The sequence below is a fragment of the Salvia miltiorrhiza genome, chromosome 5, assembly GCF_028751815.1.
Source record: "Salvia miltiorrhiza cultivar Shanhuang (shh) chromosome 5, IMPLAD_Smil_shh, whole genome shotgun sequence".
Classification (NCBI taxonomy): domain Eukaryota; kingdom Viridiplantae; phylum Streptophyta; class Magnoliopsida; order Lamiales; family Lamiaceae; genus Salvia; species Salvia miltiorrhiza.
Genome location: NC_080391.1, coordinates 54,259,586 through 54,284,608, shown reverse-complemented (window position 1 = coordinate 54,284,608; position 25,023 = coordinate 54,259,586). Strand labels below are relative to the sequence as shown.

The 25,023-nt window shown below is 34.8% G+C and overlaps 1 protein-coding gene across 1 annotated transcript; it reads left to right on the top strand.

The window, feature by feature from the left end:
• Positions 1–19,358: 19,358 nt before the first annotated feature.
• On the top strand, positions 19,359–23,501 carry LOC131026128 (uncharacterized). The gene is made up of 8 exons (XM_057955897.1): positions 19,359–19,442; positions 19,511–19,755; positions 19,858–19,936; positions 22,497–22,529; positions 22,660–22,736; positions 22,958–23,042; positions 23,129–23,315; positions 23,428–23,501. The coding sequence occupies exons 1-8, from the start codon at positions 19,359–19,361 to the stop codon at positions 23,499–23,501; spliced, it is 864 nt and encodes a 287-aa protein (XP_057811880.1).
• Positions 23,502–25,023: the final 1,522 nt, after the last annotated feature.

The following is a 25,023-nucleotide window of genomic DNA, read 5'->3' as shown; positions in this document are numbered from 1 at the left end:
ATTTGATTTTTGTACGTCGAACTTCTAATCATCATTTTATATGAAATTTGTTATATGAGATTTGACTTACGAGTATCATCTCATTTGCAACTTGAAGGATAAAAACTACTTGTGAGAAACATTTCATCTGGAGCTCATAAGACCATAACTGACTTGTGAGCATTATCTTCTCCATAGTTTGATAGACCGGAGCCGAGTCCTAAACATCACTCATTTGGAGCTTGAAAGACCGGAGCTGAGTGCTAAGCATTATTTCATTTGAAACTTAAAAGGTCAGAATTAAGTTATGAGCATCATCTCGTTTGGAGCTTGACAAACCACTTCTAACTTGTGAGCATCATATTTTTTGGAGCCAAAATTGAGTTATGAGTACATATTGGATGAAACTTGATAGATCACCTCTGACTTTCAACATTATGTTGTCTGGAGTTTGAAAGACCAAAAGTGAATTTTTAGAATCATCTCGTCTAGAGCTATAAAGAAGCATATACCTTGCAAAAAATACTTATAAAATCTAAATAAAGCCTATTTGTATAGGCTTAATTCAAAGTGGAGTATAATTATAAAGAAATGTGGGATATGAGTTGTGAGGAAAATGAGAATGAATGAGAAAAATAAAAATTAAGGAGAATTGAGAAATATTAGTTTTATATAAATATAGAAATATAAAAATGTTTCCTGTGCATGCACGGGGATAAACACTAAATCTATAATAAACTTATAAATAAGAACATTAAAAAATAGTGAAAATTCATTGCTTATTGGTGATCGTCGTATACCACCAAATAATTCCTACAATCCTACAAATAATTAAATTAGTATAGCAATAAGTAGGGTCGAACCACAGAGAACGGGTGAATGCACTCAATTTTTTAAAGATCAAGTTTGGTGTAGCCACCACACCTTAAATTTGAGAGATTGATTAAAAACTAAAAAAAAACAAGTAAAATAGCAAATACAAGATAAATCAAGAATAAAACGGACTCGCTTCGAATAAATCCACACTAGTCACTACTTTGATCATAGACGCAAAGATAAATTAATTCTCATGGACCAACAAGTTATAGGATACCGTGAATGCAGCGGACGTACCCCAATTCCCACTTGATTTATCGATAGTTAGCTGTAGACACCAGACCTAATTATTACCCTTATTAAAACACAACTTATCGGTAAACGTCAGACCTAGATTTAATGTTTCAATAACACTAAGATGAAGGAACCAATTTAGACAAATTACGCAAAAAATGCAAGTAATAATTCGTCTACCAATTTATTCCCTACTACCGATACGATAACTTCGCCACTAATTAGCCCGATTTCAATAATTACGGATTGAGGGAACTAATTGACACTAATCTAAATTAACTTAAGGTAACTAGACTCAAGAAAATCAAATTAAAACACCCTGCTCAGAAAATAAATCAAAATCCAATTAAATCAATCAAACAAACAATTAGGTCTCATAGATTTTGAACTAATGTTTCAATATTCTCACCGAATAAAAAAAAAACTAATCATGCTATTCTCATAGGTGAAAACGACGATTTGGAGGGTGTTTAAAGGAAGGATGGCTACTGGTGAAAATCTTCTTAAAAGAAATGTGATCCACTCGTCTGCTGAAGTCGAATGTGTGCTGTGCAAGAATGAAATCGAATCAGCTGAGCATCTTCTTTTCTCCTTGCCCCGCAGCTTCAGAAATTTGGTACGCCCTCCTCTCTTGGATTCGGAGAACATCGGTACTTCCATCGAATGTGAAGAATCATCTTCATCTTTTTACAAACCTGGGAACGAAAGAAGACACTACGTTTTATACTTGCATTTGGTTTTGTTGTATTTGGAGTCTGTGGAAATGGAGAAATGATTGCAAATTTAATCAAGCAGTTTGGAATTCGCATAAAGTGGTGGCGGAAATTAAGTCTAGAGTTTGGGGGTGGCTTACCGCGTACAAGATTCGGCTCCCACCAGATGGGTTCAGCTCTTGGTTTCTTGATGCAAACTGTTGACCTGTTCTGCTGCTTGGGTCTGAGTTGGGGGGGTCATTTGTTTTTCCTCCGTCCTCAATCGTGTCTGTTTGTAGTTTTTTTTTTTTTTTCTTGTTTCCTCGTTTCTGTTTGCTGGGTACTTCTTGTACCAATGTTTCCTTGCTTTCTTCTGTTTTAATGAATGCCCTTTTCCGATCAAAAAAATAAAAATAAAAATAATAATAATAAAATTAAACAAAGAAAACATAATTAACAAATTTAATAAATTAAAATAAAATATAAATTTATCACCAAGAATTCAATCCATAGATGATTCGATGAGAAAGAAAACCAATCCTGAATTGCTAGCTCCTACGAAAACTATTAAAACAAACAAAGATGATTCCCTAATAAAATAAGCTCCTATTATTTATTTATTTATTTTAAGTTCCTGTCCCTAAAGGGACACCAAGCGGTGCGACCTCCTGTTTGTGAACAGTAAAATTCCGGTTTAAACTCCACTGTTCCTCCTCCCCAACTTTCCCAAATAAAAAAAAAAAAGCTCCTCAGCCGCCACTCCCCTTGCGTCTTTTGTCTTGCCTCCAAACTTGACTAATTGCTTCCCTCCAAGGTCAAAGTATTATAAAGCCAATTAGTTAATGGGCCACAAATAAAATTAATCAAATCTTAGCCCAAACTAATAGCTCGCCAACAATGCACCGAAATTCTCTTCTTTTCTGTACTTTTTTCCATTCGATTGCTGCGACATTGAACTAGGGATGGCAATGGGCCGGATCTTGCTTGGTCCAGATCCAAATTCGAATTTTTTTATTTAGGTTCAGATTCGATTCAAATTTATTGAATCCAAAATAATAAGATCCAGATCCAAGTCCATAAGATTCACAGGGTCCCAGGTCCACACCCAAATCCGTATTTTTTCTCTTTTAAAATATTTATAAATTTTAAATTAACTATAAATAAAATCGAAGTTTGTCTAAAGTATCAACAACTATTTAAAAATAAAGATTAAATCATAACCTAAATAAAAATATTAGTATAAAATTTCATAATAAGTAAGAATATGATATTCAAGTAACAAATGATGAGTTACACACTTATTTAATTGTGTATGTAAAAAAGGGATGAAAATTAATTATCATATCGTGAAAATTAGTTTTATCTCTATCTTCATCACAATATTCAGTAACAGTGGAACCATGTGTCTTCTATTTTTACATTGAAGAAGAAAAAAACATTATTATCAATAATAATAATAATAATAATAATAATAATAATAATAATAATAATAATAATAATAATAATAATAACTAAAATTTAAATTAAGATAAAAATAAAATATTATCTTAAATAGAATTATATACATTATATATGAAAAGATATGTTTAGATTAGTGTGTTGTTTTTATTCGAGCTAACGGCGACGGAGTCTAACCGGCCGTTTAGCTATTCTTTTTGGGCTTTTTGGCGACGGCGTATCACCGGCCATCTGCCCATGCTTTTTCTTTTCTGTGGGGCGAGAGCCGGGTTGGTTTGGGGACGATGGTTAGGCCGAAGTTCCGGAAACTTACTCTTCCGCTCTCTCCCCCCTCTTTTTTCTTTTTTAGTTTGTAGACGAGTACTCTTTTTCCTTTCTACGGTTTTTCCCATTGGGTTTTCCGTAGAAAGGTTTTAATGAGGCTCGGCCCTTAGTCTGCTTTTTTGTGCTTTCAAGGGTTTTTTTAGGTTTTCTCTTTTTTTATAAAATCGTATTTTAATAAGATTAGTAATAGATCTTTAAGGTAGACTTTGATAAAAATAAAGTAAAATTATATTTTTTTTTTATATATGTAACTGGATCCGTGGGCCGGATCTGGACCGGATCTAGATCTCGAAACTTTTGCTCCAGATCCATTAGGATCTGGATCCGCGGATCTGGACCGGGTCCAGGATCCATTGTCATCCCTACATTGAACTCTTTAATCCCTGCACCAAAAATCACCTAATTATGCATATTAAATTTCATTAAAAATATATTTATTTTGATGGATAAATTTATTATGAAAAAAAGGAGAGATAACAAAAAAAAAAGCTGATTTTCATTTGCCATCTTTGACAAATCTACGTTTGCAAGGACCATATGAGAAGAAGCTAAATACTATCAATGCAACGTGCATGTGATAGGGAAAATTGATTAATGTCTGAGCTCAAAAATTTTAAATTCAAGTTGTGACGTAATTTTTAAAATTGAACTATTATATATATAGGGGCGCGCTCCAGTGAGACCCTCTATTTTTCGTGTAACATGAGTACAATGAATAAGACATATAATACTAATGAACAAAACGTATATCTAATGAACAAGATGTATATACCGACGAAAAATAAAAATTAAAAAATTTGTAATGAATAAGACATATATACTGATGAACATGGCCGTATATACTGATGAACAATGTATTATATACTGATGAATAACAAAATTTAAAATATTCTGCTCCCTCCAGGATTCGAACCCTGTGAAAAAAATTCACTCTCCAGATACAATATCAGCCATATGATTGATAAAATAAACGCACCAGATCGTGCCCTAGATCTTATTAAAATTAGGGGGTCTCATTGGAACAGGGCCATATATATATAGTGGAGCGTTTCAATGAAATCCTCTATTTTTAGTGAGATTTAAGATACGATCTCGTGCATTTATTTTATCAATCCTATGATTGATATTGTATCTAGATGGCGAATTTTTTTCTTAGGGTTCGAATCCTGAAGGAAGCGAAATATTTTCAATTTTGTTATTCATCAATATATATGGCCTTGATTCATCAGTATATATGTCTTATTCATTGAAAAATAAGGGTCTCCGTGTCTCACGAAAAATAAGGGTCTCATTGGAGCGCATCCATATATTATTAAATTAAGGTTTATTAAAAAAGAAAAAGAAACACTACAAAAAAAACGGTTTTTAGTGGCAACAATACGAGTGACGATCATATTTCTGTCACTACAAATAGCTTTTCAGTGACAAAAAAAATCGTTGTCACAAAATAATGTATCAGTGACAAAAAAATTTATTGTCGATAATTTTTGTCACTATATATCAGTGACGAATTGAGTGTTGTAACTATAAATATGCATGTAGTGACGGTACGATATACCGTTGCAAAATAGTGTAGTAGTGACATATTTAATTGTTGTCAGTATTTATTGTCACTACATGTTAGTGATGATCTTATTTTTATCACTACAAAACATATGTATAGTGACAATATTGTGTATCGTGACAATATAATGTAATAGTGATAAATCATATTGTTGCGGATATTTAATGTCACTGTATAGTAGTGACAATTATATTTTTATCACTACAAGTTTGAATATAGTGACAACACGTATTAATATCACAAAATAACATAATAGTGTCAAATTTTGTTGCTGTCATTATTTATTGTCACTATATATTAGTGACACTTGTTAATTTGTCAGTATAAATATTTTTATAGTTACAATAATTTATTTTCGTCACAATGATTATAACAGTGATGAATTGTATTATTGTCATTATTTAATGTCACTATACGTCTGTGATGATTGTTAAATTTGTCACTGCAATCATATAAATAGTGACAATATATTATGGTGTCACCGCAAAGTGCAATAGTGACATACGATATTAATTATTCTTATTTATTGTCACTAAATTTCTTTGTTAAGTTGTGACAGTCGTTTCACTCGTCACCAAAAAATTCATTAGTGACAAACTTAATTGTTGGCGGGATGTATTGTCACTATATGTCACAAAAATAACAATGATATTATAAATATTAAGAAATGCGATGATAATATACAAATTAATTTGTATTTTAATACGAATTAGTTTGTAATTCTTCAACCACACTACTGCACATTAAACGTGATCACGTTTATAATAAAAAAAGCATAATGCAATGAATTGATATGCTAATATCAGGCTTTGGTTCACAAAGATTATTGCTCAGAAGACATGATCAAGCTAATTATGAAATATGTGTATTGCTCAGAAAATGTGATCACGCTTATTATGAAATAAGGAGTATTGCTAAGAAAATGTGATCACGCTTATTATGAAATAAGAGTATTGCTCAGAAGACGCGATCACGCTTATTATGAATACAGTATTGTTCAGAAGACGTGATCACGTTTATTATATATGAAATAAGAGTCAATCTTGTTTAAATAATTCTCATAACAACAAATATATTAAAATAGAATTAAAAAAACATCATAAATCATCTTCGCTGTCGTCAATCTTCTCCTTCTCTTCATCCTCCTCCTCCTCCTCCTCATCATCATCATCATCTTCTTGTTCTTCTTCATCTCCTTCTTCTTCTTCTTCTTCTTCTTCTTCTTCTTCTGCTTGAGGATGCTCTTTTCTTGGTGTTATTGCTGTTGTGGAGATGGTTGATCCCGGGACATCATTTCGACACCATTCGACAAAATCATTATTAGGTTGAATCATGCCGATTGTAGAATGTGATTCATTTTGCTGATAAGACCCATTACTCACTACACATTCATCCTCCTTATTCTCAACCACATTCCATATATTGCGCGTTTGTGCTCGGATAACAACTTTCCAATCATTGCCAAGTTTTATGTCATTAACATAATAAACTTGTTCTGCTTGAGTTGCCAACACATATGGCTCATTTGTCTTCCATGGTTTTGATAAGTTGACACTTGTATAATTGTGTTTGTCTTTTTGCACTGACTTGCCTTCATACCAATCACACTTGAACAACGTCACATGATTATTTCCAAAATAGTCCAACTGAACTATATCCACCAACACGCCGTAGTATTCTTGAAATCCCATGTTGATAAACATGCATTTTTACCTCTTGGTATGTCATTTTTGATGGTTAGTTATGAGGTTTTTGTGTGTTTGATGGTTTATTTTGAGCTTATATTGGTTTTAGGTCAAGAACTTGTCACTCGCTTGTGTTTGAACGTATTTTCAGAAATAAGGAAGAAGCATTTGGAAGATTTGTCTGAAATACAAGTTGTAGTTCATCTCGAGAGGAGTTCGTGAGCGCAAACGGTTCGTAAATCGGAGTTCGGACGAGGGAGAACGAGCCAAAACAAAATCACTGCGCAAGGCCGCGCGAGGTCGCGCGGTCCAGGCGCGCGGCCGCGCGACCCGGCCGCGCGACGATGGCAGAAGTTGCTGGACTGCTCACGCGGGCACAGCGCGCGGGCGCGCGAGAAGGCCGCGCGACCCGGCCGCGCGAAACGCCGAGTTCCGCCCAGTTTTTCCGATTTTTCACTAAAAGCGCGTTTTTGGAGTATTTTCGGGCTTAGACGACCTAGGGCTCATAAATACCATCTTTTAGCTTATCCCAGACACCTTTTATCACCTTTTATCATATTCTGACTTTGCCTGAGAGCTGTGAGACACGGAGAACACCATTGGAGCAAGAACTGAAGACTCTCGAATTCTACTACGGTTTCATTGTTGAATGTTTATTTGTGTATTTGAGATATTGATTTTTAGTCATATGTCTATGTGTGGCTAGAATCCTTTTTCCCAGGGTTTAGGGAGTAGACATGATTTGAATTTCTGACTGTTTGATTCAATTAATTGAGATTGTTTTTCCTTTTTATGTTCTTGTTACAATTGTTTGCTTTATTGATTGGCCACCAATTTAGCATAATCATAGGTTTTAATTTGAGATCGGGAGATGATAATTATTACCTGAACTAAGAACATAGAACACATATATTTAATTCTAAAGGGAATTGATATTTGTGAGGGCGTTAATCCTATGAGCTTTTAGGAGTTGCATGTTAGAAGTGCGATCCGGGGACGGTAGCCTTGCATGTAATCAACGGTTTGTATGCCACGGGAGTGGGTATAGACTAGTTTTGAGATTGCCTTAGGAATCATCTTATTAATTGAACTGAACATGTTAGTTAGGAGAATCTGTTGAAACCTTTGCCTTGGGAAATCTTCTCTTATCTGTTTATCTGTTTCGCAGCTTGATTTATTTTCTTTCCTGCTGTTTATTTATTTTGTTCTTTACAACAAAAACTCTTAATTTCGTTTGTCCAGATAGAGTAGAATAATTTAGGATAGGAATTGATTAAATCAGTCTCTGTGGAATACGACCTTGCTTGCTACTGTACACAATTGCACCCGTACACTTGCGGCGTGTTAAATAAAATAGCGAACACATGTCATCTTCAACTTTCACAACCACACCACAGTTTTGAGTTTTGAGTCTATTAAAATTTGGTATAATAGAATGAGAAGAGATGTGACCACTCAGCTCAATAATTCTAATATATATAGAGATTAGATAGTAGATTTGCATAACAAAATCAGGAGATATACATGGAAATAGTCAAAAAAAATCTAAAACAAATCTCAATAGAACGATGAACTTGTTTCGAAATTAATTGAAAAGGATGGTACTTAAAAAGAAATGAAAAAAGAGACATGGAATTAGCTTGAAAGAGTCCAACGACATTAGAGATTCTTATAAAATAATCCTAGATTTATTTTGACATTTATTTTATTTTTCAATTTTTATTTTTTATTTTGCGAATTATATGTTAATTTTATTTATTTCTACTAATTTAGAGATTCCTTTCAAAGTATTCCTAGATTTGTTTTCATTTTTATATTTTTTTCAATTATTTAATAAAAAAATTCGAAGATGATTTAAAAAAAAAAAAAGCGAAATACAAGAAAAAAGGTGTTTGGTGGATTTGAACATGAGACACCAATAATATGTGAGTTATACTTTGCCACCTTGTCCGATAGTGGCAACCGCATTAGTGAAGCGTTAGAAAGAAAAATAAAATTAATCATATGATGGGGCATCGATTGAAAAAATAAATAACATATACTTGGATTAAATGTATTATAATAATCCAGTAAATGCTATATAACAATAGGAAACAAATTTTAATTAATTAATTAAAATAAATTAGTGAAGTTCAAAAAAAAAATTATGAATACAATGTAATTTTGGTTGGAAAACTATATAACATATACTTTAAGAGAATGTAACCAGGGGGCTTAGCCCACTGGCCACCGGGTCCTCACTTAAGTGAAGTGACCCGGGTTCGATCCCTCTTGGGAACGAATTGGTGATTGGAGATATAAGGTGGAGTTTGGTGAATGGAGAGATAAGGTGGTTCTTGGAGTGGATGGGGAACTAACTACTAACATCTAACATGACTTTGACCGATCAAAAAAAAAAAAAAAAAAAAAAACTTTAAGAGAATGTATTATAATATTTTATTGAAGTCGAAATAATTAAACTCAACGTTCATCAAGTTTAATTACATAATTGAAATAAATTAGTGAAGTTGAAAGCAAAAATACAATATAATCAATCCTACGTAGAGATTTTACTCGGAAAACTATATAACATATACTTTATTAAAAGCCATATGATAATAAGAAAATGAACTACTATAGTGTGAGTAACGAAACAGAAAATTTTCAACTGAATCATGCGATGAGATTTTGCTCGAAAAACAATATTACATATACTTTATTGTAATATATTATAATAAAGTATTGTATTATATTACATGTTATGTGGTTCTCCGAGCAAAATGCCATTGCATGATTCAAATTTTTTTTTCAAATTCACTAATTTATTTCAATTAATTAATTCATCTCTATTTCATTGAGTATAATTATTTCTAATTATTATATCGCGTTTAATACTATATTATAATTCATTGTATTCAAGTACATGTTATATAGATTCCGAGCAAAATCTCTACGTAGGATTGATTATACTTTAATAAAATTTCCTTCATTATATATATCTTATAAAATTTATTTTTATTACAACTTCACTAATTAATTAAACTTCATTTCATCGAGTATAACTATTTCGACATCGTTACTCACACAATAGTGGTTCATTTTGTTATCATCATATCGATTACAATACTTCATTATAATATATTCAAATAAAGTATATGTTATATAGTTTTTCGAGCAAAATCCCATTGTATGATTCACTTGAATTAATTTTTTTTCGATTACTCACACTATAGTAGTTCATTTTCTTACTATTATATCGCTTTTAATAAAGTATATGTTATATAGCTTTCCGATAAAAACCCCATCATATGATTCATTTTTTTATTAAAACTTCACTAATTTAATTCAATTAATTAATTCAACTTCATTTCATTGAGTATAATTATTTCGACTTCATTATTTACACTATAGTAGTTCATTTTTTTATTATCAAATCGACTTCAATACTATATTATAATACATTGTCTACAAGTTTTATAACGAATAGTTGAATCGACCTGCTATACATAGTCTTGCAAGTGAAATACATTCATATCAACCATTTCACCTCATTTTATTATATTTTTCCTCAAAATCACTAATTTACTTTAAAATAATTAATAAATATTTAACGAATAGTTGAATCGACTTGTAATACATAGTCTTGCGAGTGAAATACATTCATATCAACCATTTCACCTCATTTTATTATATTTTTCCTCAAAATCGCTAATTTAACTTAAAATAATTAATAAATGTTTATTTTATAACGAATAGTTGAATAAAGAATTTGTTATACATAGTCTTGCAAACGAAATACATTCATATCATGATATCAACCATTTCACCTCCTTTTATTATATTTTTCCTCAAAATCACTAATTTAATTTAAAATAATTAATAAATATTTATTTTATAATGAATAATTGAATCGACTTGTTAAACATAGTTTTGGGTGCGAAATATATTCATATGAACCATTTCACCTCATTTTATTACGTTTATCCTCAAATTCACTAATTTAACTTAAATTAATAATTAAATTTTAATTTTATAACTTATATATAGAACTTTCCAAAAGAATATATATGTAGAGTTTGATTTAGCTTATAATATGAATTAGTTCGTATTATATTCTCTATCAAAATTATTGCAAAATAAACGTGATCATGCTTATAACAAGAAAAGCGTGTATAATGATTTGGCGTCAATAATATGTTTTGTTTTACAATTTGACCAAGAGTATTTAACAGAAAACGTGATCACGTTTATTACCAAAAAAAGGCAGACTTAATTAGCAGTGTCTTCAATATTTTTAGAGGCAATCCGTTAGTATATCTAAAAAAAAGAATTAAATTTATTTTGAAAAATATATGAAACGTGAAATTTAAATTTTTGGAGAAAATCTAAAACATAAAACTTACCGCCAATATCAAATATTTACCGCAAAATATAAAAGAATACATATTCACACGTTCTCATCCACTCACGTTCTCCCACTTCAGTCACCACTCAACAAATTAAACCCTATTCTTCTTCTCTCATTCTCAACTCACGTTATTCACTTTGCAGCAAATTTCTATACTTCTTCTCCTCATTCTCGTCTAAATCTTTGCTCTCCTGCAAACTACAAAATTATATTATTTTCTTTTGCATCTTCCCAACATCATGTCAAACGATCGCATCGTGAACACCTCGTGTAAGTTGTTATTTTTGTTCATTGAATTTTTTTCCTTTTCAATTTTTTGATTTCTTTATATGAGAAATAATATATTTTTTCTCTCTACAGTTGATGAAATGGATGAAGATTTTCAAGAAGAGTTGGTGGAACCATCAATGGAGGAAACAATAATTTCACAACACGATACGGCTAATGGTTTTATTATTAATTTCATGTTTGTATGTAATGTATATTCGTATTGTGATTGGTTAGCTAAACCATAATATATATTTGATATAGGTGCGCCCAAACGGAAAGTCAGAGGTGTTACGAAAGGCTTATCACTCCAAAAGAAATGTCAGCGTACTCCAAAATTAAACGTGATTATACATCCGACAAGAAATCGGATTGTTGGCGAGAATGCTAAAGACTTCAAGACAGAAGCGTGTGTGATGGTAAAACAATTTGCACAAGTTCAACACCCTCGTTGGAAAGACATCCCAATGGAAAACAAGAGGAAGATGTGGATTGGAATGAAGGTATACAAAAATATTATTTTCAGTATCAATCGTTCATTCCATGAAATTAGTGGGAAAGTTTTCTGTGTTATCACGTTTATTTTGTGTTTTTCTAAACAATCACCTTTTTCTTGCAGCAAAAGTTTAATCTGGAAGAAGACGTCCACGTCAAAAAAGTAGTATTTCACCAATTCAATCGCCAATATAGGAGTTACAGGCATAAGTTGCACGTGCACTATCTTGAAAACAAGGGCGAAAGAACTATCTTGGATAAGTCTCCACATGGAGTAAATCGTGAAGATTGGAAACTACTAATTGATTATTTTGAGAGCGATGCATTCAAGGTAATAGTTTTTTTTTTATTCAAGCTTGGTTGTGGTTGATAATGTTGATATACTTTGTTCGATCGACATTGATTTTATTTGTGTGGTATGTGATCTTTTGGTAATTTGGTTTCAATGAGCATATTTAGATTCTTGAAGCATAGTATGAACTAGACATGACCATGCCTATTGTGTAATTGAATGTTTAAAGCAATTTTGAAATATACATGACCATGCCTATTCTTCATTTGTCTACTGAAAGCTATTTGTAAAATATGTGTGATCATGTTTACTCTTTTCTGACCAACTGTTGAAACCCATGTGGAATATATGTATGATCATGGTTATTCTTAGATTGTCTTACGTCTTTTTTTGGCTGCTGAAAGCTAATTGTAAAATATGCGTGATCACATTTACTCTTAAATTGTATTCTACCACACTGTTGAAACCTATTTTGAAAATATGCGTGATCACGTTTATTCTTAGATTGCCTTATGTCTTTTTTTGATGCGTGATCACGTTTATTCTTAGATTGTCTTATGTCTTTTTTTGTTGCTGAAAGCTAATTGTAAAATATGCGTGATCAAGTTTACTATTAAATTGTCTTCTACGCAACTGTTGAAACTTATTTCGAAAATATGCGTGATCACGTTTATTCTTAGATTATCATATGTCTTTTTTGGCTGCTTAAAGTTAATTGTAAAATATGCGTGATCATCTTTTGAAACCTATTTCTAAAATATGCGTGATCATGTTTATTCTTAGATTGTCTTTTGCCTTTTTTTTGACATGTTTCACGTGTACTGTTTGAAGAAAATTAGTGGGAGAAATAAAGAGAATAGACAAAAACTTACAATGAATCACTCATGTGGAACAAAATCCATTGCCCAAGCTTGCTATGAAGAGGTACATGATTATTAATGTTTGTCCAATCGAAATAGTGCATATTTGAATTATATGTTGTTAACATTAACATGTTTACGATATTAGCGTGATCCTGAAACTGGCGAGGAGCCTACTCGTACAGCCGCATGGAGAAAAAGTCGATACAACAATGAGAAAAAACAATGGGTTGATGATGCTTCTAAAGAAGTTTATGTGAGTGCATATTTCTGTTTATGTGTACATACATATGTATGAAGTACAAATTCTAATATAAATTGTTATGTTCAGGAAAAGCTTATTATGTGTCAAAGTCTACCAGAAGACGGTGGAGAACCTATGACCGAGGATGAAGCATTCATAAAAGTTCTTGGAGAAGAAAAATCTAGCAGATTACGTGGATGTGGAGATGGGATCAAACCAACTTCTAAAAGAGGAGAAAGGATAAATCTTGATCTTCAAAAGGAGAATGAAGAATTAAGAAAACAAAATCAAGAATTGACAGCTCGATTTGGGTCCTTAGAAGCTCAAGTTAGTAACAATGAAGTCAACCTACAGACTCAAGTCGAAGCTGTTCTGAGAATGCAGCTCCCAGGTCTCATGCAAAGCTTGAGTCAAAATAGTGAAACTCCAAATTCCAATTAATGTCGTTTAGGTGTCTTTTAATGTATTTATTTCCAAACAATGTGATATGACGTTTAATGTGTTTTATGAAATATATTATTTTAATTTAATTTTCTCAATTTATATATATATATATATATATATATTTCATATTTTTAATGAAAGAAGAATTGATAATATTGTATATTAACTAGCAAATTAGATAAAAAAATATTAAATATGATGAATAATTTAAATTTAGTGACAAATTGTATACTTGACATTATATTAATATTGTGACAACCTTCAAAATTATTTTCCATCACTAAATTATTATCAATTTGTGACACTAATTATAGTGATAATAATTTATGTCACTATAGAATTTCTTTTATTCACTATATTAATTTGTTTCAGTGTTTAAATAGATTTGCCACTAAAATAATATTGTTATAATGACAATAAAAAATATTTATTTTGTGACAACTATACTGCGTGACATTATTACGGAATAGTAGTGACGATTGTATCATGTGACTAAATCGAGTCGTTTTAGTGACGGTAGCCACACGTGACTATATACAAATTGTTTTGGTGACAACTGTAGAATGTGACTAATTTATATGCTTCTAGTGACGATAAAGACATGCGACTACATACCAAATTATATAGTGACAGTAAATAGACGTGACTAATTGATGGAGTTGTAGTGACGATAAAAAAATGTGACTATATATCGAATAATTTAGTGACAATTATAATGTGTGACTACATAAGTGATTTATTGTGACAAATAATTCATGTCACTGAAACAATGAACTATAATGACGATCATTGTACGTGGCTATAAAAATTCTATATTGCGATGACTAATTATTGTCACAACATCATCATCTTCAGTGACAAGATCCTTTGTCACTATACTTCAATATGTAGTGACGTTATTTTTGTTGTTGTCACTAATACTTTTAGTGTCGGTGCATACAGTCTCGACTCAACGACGAACACAAAAGTCGTCACTAAGCACTTATAGTGACAATTTTGATACATACAGTGACAAAAAATGTCGCCACTAAAAACCGTTTTTTTTGTAGTGAAAATAGAATCCCTTGAGAGCACAAAACGCAGACTAAGGGCACGAAACTCGAAAAGAGATCGTTAAACAAAGAAACCTGAAGATACTAGTGATCCCATAAATCAGGATAGTCGTCCATTTCATCTGACCAACGTCTATGAACTATATTATTCATTGCACTCATGCTATCACTATAGCTACAATCAACCACAAAGTTACTCGGCTTGTAGCCCATTTCTCCCGCATTCCTGAGGCGACCTTTTATGCTACCTTCCGGAACCGCTTGCATCGGCTCACTTCCCATGCCCTTTCCCGTGCCCTTTGGGCGGCCACGTCCTCGCTTTGTCGTCTTGTCCGAGAGTAATTGCATTCCCTGACTAACCTGCTCCTCTAATCGACAAATGCGACTAGTAATATTGTCCGGGGCAAGAGCGGACAAATCTTTGTTACCTTCATGCGGAACACCCCCGTTTTTGTCCAAATTTGGGTCACTTTGGAGAGCAACAGCTGTGTCGTCAAAAAAAAGTCTGTTCAAATCCGCGCCATCCGGAGCCTCCATTTCCAAAGTTTCCTCCACATCCGAGTCTTCCTCGTTAATGACCAAGTCACTATCTTTAATCACATCTTTATCCCCCTGAATCGGAACCATGATTTTTTCCAACGAATCCGGCTCAGATAAATGAATCCCGAAAGACGTTCCAGAAATAAGATCCACGCCCATATCCAAACAAGTATCCTCATTATTCTCCAAATCCAGAGCCTGAAATGCATTTCGCGTCTCGACAGCCTCTTTCTCAAGAACCGGAGCAGCAACCTGTTTTTTTACCACCTGTTCGGCAACCTTTGACCAAACCGCAGCAGGTTTATCATGATTCTTCCCAAAAGTAGAAGCCAAATGAGCTTTAGGCTTAACCGACACCTTGTTGCCCTTGTTTTCATTATCAGTAGAAGACTCGATAGGAAATGCGACATTCTGATCTGCTTCCAGAGCTTCTTTACTGTCCTGGCTGTCCTTCTGCTTAAGCTTTGTACACTTTTCCACCTGATGTCCAGTGATGCGGCAATTCGAGCAAAAGAAAGGCAATTGTTCATAGCTAAACTCAACATAGAAAGGATGTTCACAATCTATAAGCATCGATTCCTGCAATGGCTGAGCGAGATCCAGTTCAATAAGCACACGAATGAAATGGCCGACCTCTCCATAAGCTGATACACCATCAATTTTGATTGGAAAACCAATAATTCTAGCGATTGCTGTTATTACCTCAGGATCCCAAAACTCATTCGGAAGGTAATAAATCCGAACCCAAACTTGACAAATAGAAGAGACTTCCTTGTAGGGATTGAAACATGGCACCCAATCGCGGAGGCGGATGGAACCCGCAGCCAGATCCCAAACAATTTTGGTTTTCGCAAGTTTTTTATCTTCAAGAGTAGAGAATTTCATGGTGAAGAAACCCTTACCCAAAGTGAGAAGCTTCCACTCTGATTGGATACCCCACAAATTGTTGAGTTCAAGCTTCAACTGATGTGTCGCCTGTGGCTTGCTTCCTTTCCGTAGTAACACCCTTCCAATAACAGAGAATTTGAATTCAGCAATACGTTTTTGATACATCTGTTTTGGAATGGTGAGAGAGAACCCATCAGCAAGTTTCTCGGCCTTAAGAGCTGAGAATTTATGCGCCGGTAAATCTGGAGGTCGTTCAACCCGGTTTTGCATGATCGAGGCGTAGGAAATCCTACCCTCTGGTGGCGGCAGCTTTGTGTAGTTAGGCACAGAAGCTGTTCCTTCAGACGGTATTGTAGAGGACAAACAAACCTCGTCAAGTTTCAAATTCCCCTGCTCCAAAATCCTCGGTTGTTGATTTTGTGGTAGGCGAATCTCAGTTGACTTAGATCGAGACCTGTCAAAATTAGAAGATACCAGTGGAAGATTGAGGCCCCCTTGTCACGATGGACCTCCGACGAACTCGAATCCATCACCGGCAGGAGAACGGCATTTAGGAGCAGCGGCGACGGAGCCGAGCACCAGTGGCGAGCAGCGGCGGCGAGGCGGCTGCGTGAATCTGCCGTGATGCCTCTTCGATCTTCCTCCGCTGCAATTTAACACTGCGTGTCGTCTCTGCTGGGGAGCCTTTGCTGGACGACAGCAGAGGCTAGGCACCAATCAGCGGCGGGCAGCGGCGAGGAGGCGCGAGCAGCGGCGGCGGAGTCTTCAGCGGCCGGCGGCGTGAGTGCCTTTAGGGAGCGGCGAGGCACCAATCAGCCTAAAGAGATCTGCTGGGGGCGACTCTGCTGGAGAGCTGGACAACTCAGCGGCGAGGTACCTATGAGCGGCGGGCAGCGGCGAGGAAGCGCGAGCAGCGGCGCCGGTTAGATCTGGTTTTTCGACGCTAGATCTTGTTTTGCAGCGGCTTGGACGGTGGGGACGGCGTGACTGCTTTTAGGGAGAGCGGCGAACGGTGCGTGCGAGAGGAGCGTGAGACCCCGTGTTTGCCTTGGTGGCCCCAGCGAGCAGCGGCGACCGGAGCCTGACTGCCTTCAGGTGCGGCGCTGCTTTGTCTCGGAGCGCATCCATATATATATATATATATATATATATATATATATATATATAGGGTGCGGTTATAGTGAGAACCACAATTATCGTGAGAACATAAGAACCAATAAAATTACTGCATCTGCTATACAAATTAATGCATCCGCTATTAAATTTAATGCATCCGAAAAAAATAATTTTTTTGCTCCCTTCAGGATTCGAACCCAGCACCTGCATCCATCCACCAAGATGATGCATCCACCGTAGATCTTGATGATCGAATGGCTTAAAATGGTTCTCCGTTCTTATTTTATTAGTGGTTCTTATTTGAACCTCTCCCTATATATATATATATATATATATATATATATATATATATATATAGGGTGCGGTTATAGTGAGAACCACACTTATCGTGAGAACATAAGAACCATTAAAATCAATGCATCTACTATATAAATTAATGCATTTGCTATTAAATTTAATGCATCCGAAAATAATAAAATTTTTGCTCCCTTCAGGATTCGAACCCAAGATCTGCATTCATCCATCAAGATGATGCATCCACCGTAGATCTTGATGATCGAATGGTTTAAAATGGTTCTCTGTTCTAATTTTATTTAGTGGTTCTTATTTGAACCTCTCCCTATATATATATATATATATATATATATGTAGGGAATGACTAAAATAAGAGCATTTCTTAAGATATAAAATAAGAATCATTTTCAGCCCATAGATCATCAAGATCTACGGTTGATTCATAATCCTGTTGGATGAATTTATGGTCATGAGTTCGAATCCCAAAGATAGCAAAAAATTATTTTTCACAATTCATACCTTTATACAGTGAATTCATACGTGTTTTACATAAAATCCATACATTAAAAATTGCTCTTATTTCTTATTTTAAGATGTGCTCTCACGGTAGCCCACCCATATATATATATATATATATATATATATATAATCTAAATATGAGGATCTATCCACATTGATAATATATCTTATAAAATTACCCCCACCCATATAATATGTCTTACAGCACAATTGATGTTGATAGGTGGCATTGAATTTGAGTCATAGGGTTTTTTAGGACAGTAATTTAGGTTGATTTGGAAATTAGGACAATAACATTCAAACTTGTAAAAATAGGACACTAATTAATAAGCATTGCACTCGCAGGACATTTCTCGGCTAATTATCGAATTTTCGGACTTTTCCATACGGAAGCACATGACAACCCGTACGGAGGGGTTGATTATGTGGCAAGCACGTCATTTTTACGGCACTAGATAAGATGTCATGTAATTGGTCCGTGCGGGAAAATCCAAAAATTCGATAATTGGTCGAGAAATGTCTTGCGAGTGCAACACTTATTAATTAGTGTCCTATTTTTACAAGTCCGAAAGTTATTGTCCTAATTTTCAAATAAACCTAAGTTACTGTTCTAAAAAATCCTCTAACTCCATTGAATTTTGTAAAAGTTCTTACACTTTTCTTACACAAGTACAATTGTGTAAGAAAATGTGTAAGAAATGTAGTTAATTTTTTTTCAAAATTTGATAAAATGACAATAAAGGCTTACTCACGTCACTTTCATGTACTGTAGGTTTGAAATTTTTGAAAAAATGAGGCCACGTTTGCGTGTTATAAAATATCAATACGAAGGCAAAAAAATTCAAATTTATGTATATTGTGAGCATAAAAAAATTCTGAAGGCAACGGACTAACAAGCCTTCCATAAACCCTAGCTGCCTGCAAAAGCCGCGCATGAAAATACCGCTCGACTTTTGCAGGCGGTTTGGATTTATGGGAGGCTTGTTAGTCTGTTGCCTCTAGAATTTTTTTATGTTTACAATATGCATAAATCTAATATTATCTAGCTAGCAACGGCATAAGTCGCCCAAAAACTATTAGCCGGCGTCACTAGCCGCGTGTAAATTCACTGGCGGCTAGTGCTTCCGGCTAATAGTTTTACACGTGCAATGTCTTTGGCTCACTTGAATCTGAGGGCATACGAGAAGTTGATGCATGTAGGCCTTGAGAAGTGGGCACGATCACAATATTCGGTGAGCTGCTATAGTTTTCTTACATCCAATGCTGCCGAATCTTTGAATGCACGTTTGTTGTGGGCCAGACGTCTTCTCATTTGGTTCTGGAGCAGTGGTTCAACGACAGACTTACGGTTGCACAAGAGAGCGACGAACTTCTTACTCCGGAGGCATCACAGAAGATTAGTGCGGAGATTTCAAAAAGTCGTCATTACACTGCCAAGAGGACAACCGCTAGAAAATATAGGGTTCGTGCTGGTGGTCGCCATTTTATGGTTGACCTTCAAGAGCGAAGCTGTGAATGCAATGAATTCAACTTGGACAGCATGCCGTGTTCTCATGCGATCACAACCATTACATATGTTATTTCTATTTTTTATATATAAAATTACAGTTATTAGAGGCTTATTAAATATAATTATTCTTTTTGCAGTGAGGCGAACGAGTCAGTCTCCGATTATGTGGACACTTACTACAAGAGGAGTTCACTGATTGACACATACTCTGGTGCCGTTAATCACTTGCCTCCCTTAGAGCATTGGGAAATTCCTTTTAAAATTGCAACTAGGATTGTTTTGCTAAATCTTATTCATTTGGATTTAAAATACCTTATGATATATACCTTCATTATGTGTAAAACTTGAAATTAATATGAATTGACCAACAAGCCTCCCAAAAATTATAGTCCTTACGCATAAGCCGTTCTCCTCTTTGGTGCATGGCTCATGCCGAATAACCTTCATTTTTGGGAGGCTTGTTGGTTAATTCATATTAATTTCACGTTTTATATAGGATTTAGTTGATACCCTAGTGCAAAACAACATACAGATATTCACACTTATTGGATTAATTGATGTGTTCATGAAGGATAATAAAAAAATATTTTTCTTTTGGATATCAATTGCAACATATGCAAAACATCATAAAAACTTCAAAACTTCAACAAGCCTCCCAAAAAGTTGAGTCCGCAATCAAAAGCCGTTCACCATTTTACGGGCGGCTAGTGATCGCGGACTCAAATGTTTGGGAGGCTTGTTGAAGTTTTGGAGTTGTTTTGATGTTTTAGAAGCTTTTCCACTTCATATTTTGCAAATTGTAAATAGAAATTAGACGTCTATAGTTATGACCACCATTGAAGTGTCATGACAACTATGAGTTATAATTATGTATGAGCGCACTTTTAGGAATAGATAACGATTTTTCAAAAACCGTTATGTATGAGCGCACTTTTAGGAATAGATAACGGTTTTGCGAAAATCCGTTATCTATGTAGCGTTGTCTAAATGCATAGATAACAGTTTGAACAAATGCGTTATGTTTTTGCGTTATCTATTAGTTGCATACATAACGGTATTACAAAACTGTTGTGCCACCGTTATCTATGACCATCTTTTATAACGGTTATTTTAACCGTTATATATGAGCGCCTCAATACTGTTATGTATTACTTTTATAGTATTTATTTTTAATTTTAATAATATTATAAAAAATTAAAACCCTAATTTCCTAATACACCCAGCCAATCCACTCTCTCTCTCTCTCACCGTTCTCTCCTCTTCCTTTTCTCTGAGCCACCGCCTTACTCCCTTCAAACCAGGCTGCTACTGTCACCGACAGCCCCCATCCTCGCCGCCATTCTCCACCGTCCTCGCCGCCGCGTAGCTGTTCGCGCCGCCGTCCTCGCCACCATCCTCGCCGCTGAGGCCCTTTATCCCTTTCTCTTCTGCGAACAGCAGCGGTCCGAGCCGCCGCCGCTGATGTATCATTCTCTGAAACTCCGGCGCCGCTTCTGTAAAATCTGGCGACTGATTTTCGCCGTTCTTTCCCTCTTTTTCTCTTCGTCTCGGTTTCCCTCTCTAATCCCTCACTGGAAGCGCACAATTGAAGGGAAGAAGTCGAGCCCTAGCTTCTCTGCCTGAAATCGCCGGTCGCCGCCCTGGCTTGACGCTGCCGCGTCTCCCTTGGTCGGAGATCGCAACACCGCTAAAGTCCTTCCTCTGCTCACAGATCGAGCCCTAGTTTCTCTCGATCCGGCTAAGATAATTTTTGGTTCTATCACTCTTTGATTTTTGTTTATTTGGAATCTGAGGTTGTGATTGTTGGTTTGGATGAACCCTAACTATGTGGGGTTATGATTGTGAGTTATTTGTTGGTTTTCGATTGCTTGTTTGTATTGACATGCAACCCCTAGGATGAAACCTAGGTTTGGATGTGTTTGGTGCAAACTGATTGTTGGTTAATTTGTCAATGATGCAATTTGATTGTTTCTTCTTTGGATGCTGAGGCATTGTGATGCTTACTTGGGGTTATGATTGTGGGTTATTAGTTGGTTTTCGATTACTTGTTTGTATTGGCATGCAACCCCTAGGATGAAACCTAGGTTTGGATGTGTTTGATGCAAACTGAAATGTTAAAATGTCAATGATGCAAACTGAAATTTTAATTAAGCTGAGACATTACATGAGTTTACATGCTAAACAACAGGTTCATGCTTTTATAACTTCATCTGCTGCATGCTAATTTTTCAAATGGATTTTCAGGCCTGCTCTTTTCTTATTACCTATGCGGATTGAGTAGCTGTTTTTTCTTTTGAATGATTACCTGCAGCTCATCCCCGTTCTGTGGATTACCAATTTCTCTTGGTGTTTTCAAGTGAAGTTGGTGTTGAAAATGTTGATTTGTGTAACGTTGTCCCTTCATGTGATGAAAATTGATGTAAAGCATTGTAGAGTTCCCATGTGATGGAGCTTGCTGTGAAACTTGTTCAGTTCATTATAAGCACGCTGCCTACCGAAGATGTTTATTTAGAGCCTCAGCAGAGCTATCAAATATGGTGATTCTTAGTAGTGAAGATTTTATTGTAGCCTCTAACTTCATCTTCCAATGCATTTATTGTGAATCTTATCATGCTTGAACTACCTCAATTTCAGGGAGTGTTATGTTCAACACTATAGTCACTAACAAGTGATTGAGTTTTATCCATTAAGAAATGAGCTTATTTAGCCCAGGGACTTTATAGATTGTGATGTGGGATGCTGAGTTACATTTATGTGAATGATATTCTATTTGCAGTTTGATTATATGTTTGGAACGAAGAGGCTGCAGGTAATTATGTAATTGAAATTATGCTGATTTGATAAGCTTTTAACCCAAAGGTTCTTTTGCTTAACGCAGCCCTTTTTAATAACAGTAGACGACAGTTTAGTGTTTATTTTAGTGTTTCACTGTTTGACAGATAGCTGTTCAAAACATAAAAATTGTTGAAGAGTTTGGTGGGTACAATTATGCATCAACAAATCTTGCTGCTCTGTGGTGAGTTGCCACATTTAGCAAAGGTTCTTTCTGATCCTTTTTCTTATTGCAGCACACTACTAGTTGCTAGGAGTAGTGTACCCCTGGTTTAGAATAGGGTCAGATACCTACAATGTTGGTTCCTTTTTACTGTTATTGCTATAACAGGTGCTGATAAAAAACTTGTAAATGTAAGCCTTGGAAAGTGTTCTTGTTCTAAGACTTACATGTACAATATGTAGGTACCGACTGAACGAGGAAAAGGCTGAATGGATTATATATGTTACTGATGTTGGCCAAAGAGAGCACTTTGAAATGCTTTTTGCTGTAAGTTTGAATGTCTTACACTTCATGTCTTTACATAAACTCCCTTGCATGCTGAATTTCATGCTGAGAGAGTGATGCACTTTCAGGCGGCCAAACGAGCCGGTTGGCTTCCAGCTGATGGCAGTAAGTATCCTAAAGCTAGTCATGTCGGGTTTGGGCTTGTCCTTGGAGAAGATGGAAAACGATTCCGTACTCGCAGTACTGAAACTGTCAAACTGGTTGATTTACTAATTGAAGCCAAAAGTAGATGCAAAACCGCTTTAATTGAAAGAGGTTAGTTGTGTATTCTTTCTCCTCGGCTCTAATACCTGAGTTGATGCATATTGTTCTGCTTATGCTCTGAAATGAGAAAACCGGACCTAACAAGTACTTAAATGCATGCCAGGCAAAGATAAAGAATGGACTGAGGAGGAGCTTGATAAAACTGCTGAAGCAGTTGGATATGGGGCTGTTAAGTAAGTTTCCTGCATCTTGGGCTGTTTTTCTCTGATGAGTATTGTTCTATGATGTTTTGGCTAGAGAGATTATAAATCTTTCACTAGCTGTTGCTAACAAGATCTCTCATGATAGTCAATTTTTGTCCATAAAACAGATATGCTGATTTGAAGAATAACCGGACAACGAACTATACATTTAGTTTTGACCAGATGCTCAATGATAAGGTGAGTTACAAAGATCATAAGCATAAGTGAAAGAATTAGTTAATAGCATTAAATGACAAGTTATTAATATTGTAAAATAAATGTTTTGCTCCACATACTTTCTTATTTAATCTTCTCTCTTTGTGATTGACTAATTGATGTAGTAAGTTACATAATGCATGATGTATTGATTTATGTAGTAAGTTACATATAGTTTATACTTTGCTTTTCATTATGTAGCAAAATACAGAATGCATGGGCTGTGGGGACTGCGAGAATCTCAGTAAAGTACATGGGCTATGGTAGCTTGGGATGGCTTGAGGTCAAAAGACAACCAGAGAATCATAGCAGGTTGATTAACTAGTTCTTGAGGACTTGGTGCTAGAAACATTGTATGATAGATTTTTGTTTTAGCTATAAGGTAGTTGGTATTTTCAATTTTGAATCGGAATATGCAATGATGATGTATACTTGATATTTGGTTCATTTGTATAATAATGTATGAATTTTTTGGATGATATATAATATTGTTATCGTTGATTTTATCATTTTGTCGTTTTATAAAAATTGCAAAATTTAAAAATATACTACAATTATATAAAGTGCAAAAAACTGTTATGAAAGGTGCAAAAAATCGTTATGTATTCTAATTAAAGATAACGGTTAAAATCGTTATAAAAACTGCAAAAATCGTTATAAAAAGTGCAAAAAATCGTTATAAAAAGTGCAAAAAACTGTTATGTATTCTATCAAAGATAACGGTTAAAACCGTTATAAAAAGTGCAAAAAACTGTTAACTATGATAAAAAAAAAATTAATACATAACGGAAAAATCTTAATACATAACGGTGAAAAACCGTTATGTATTCTATCAAAGATAACGGTTAAAACCGTTATAAAAAGTGCAAAAAACTGTTAACTATGATAAAAAAAAAATTAATACATAACGGAAAAATCTAAATACATAACGGTGAAAAACCGTTGTGTATACCCTTTATAGATAACGGATGCGTACTGTTATGTATGACGCATCGTACCGTTATCTATGCTACTATACATAACGGTTTTGAAACCGTTGTGTATGACGTATAGAATAGATAACACCACTATACACAACGGTTTTTTTGCTCATAGATAACGGATAAAATCCGTTATCTATGAGCGTTTTTCTAGTAGTGAAAGCGTCTACAATGGCATGGAGACTCATCTTAAACCGACTTCCAACGTGTGACAATCTGTTGAGAAGGAAGATCCTTGAGAATGAAGATGAAGCTACATGCGGTGAATGTCATTTACAAGAAGAATTGGCCAATCATTTCTTTCTACAGTGTTCAAAGGTG

Coding starts and splice junctions, on each gene's coding strand:
- LOC131026128 (XM_057955897.1), top strand. CDS start 19,359: ATGTCTTTGGCTCACTTGAATCTGAGGGCATACGAGAAGTTGATGCAT. Junction 22,530..22,659: donor TTGGAACGAAGAGGCTGCAG/GTAATTATGTAA, acceptor ACTGTTTGACAG/ATAGCTGTTCAAAACATAAA. Junction 22,737..22,957: donor ACAAATCTTGCTGCTCTGTG/GTGAGTTGCCAC, acceptor TACAATATGTAG/GTACCGACTGAACGAGGAAA.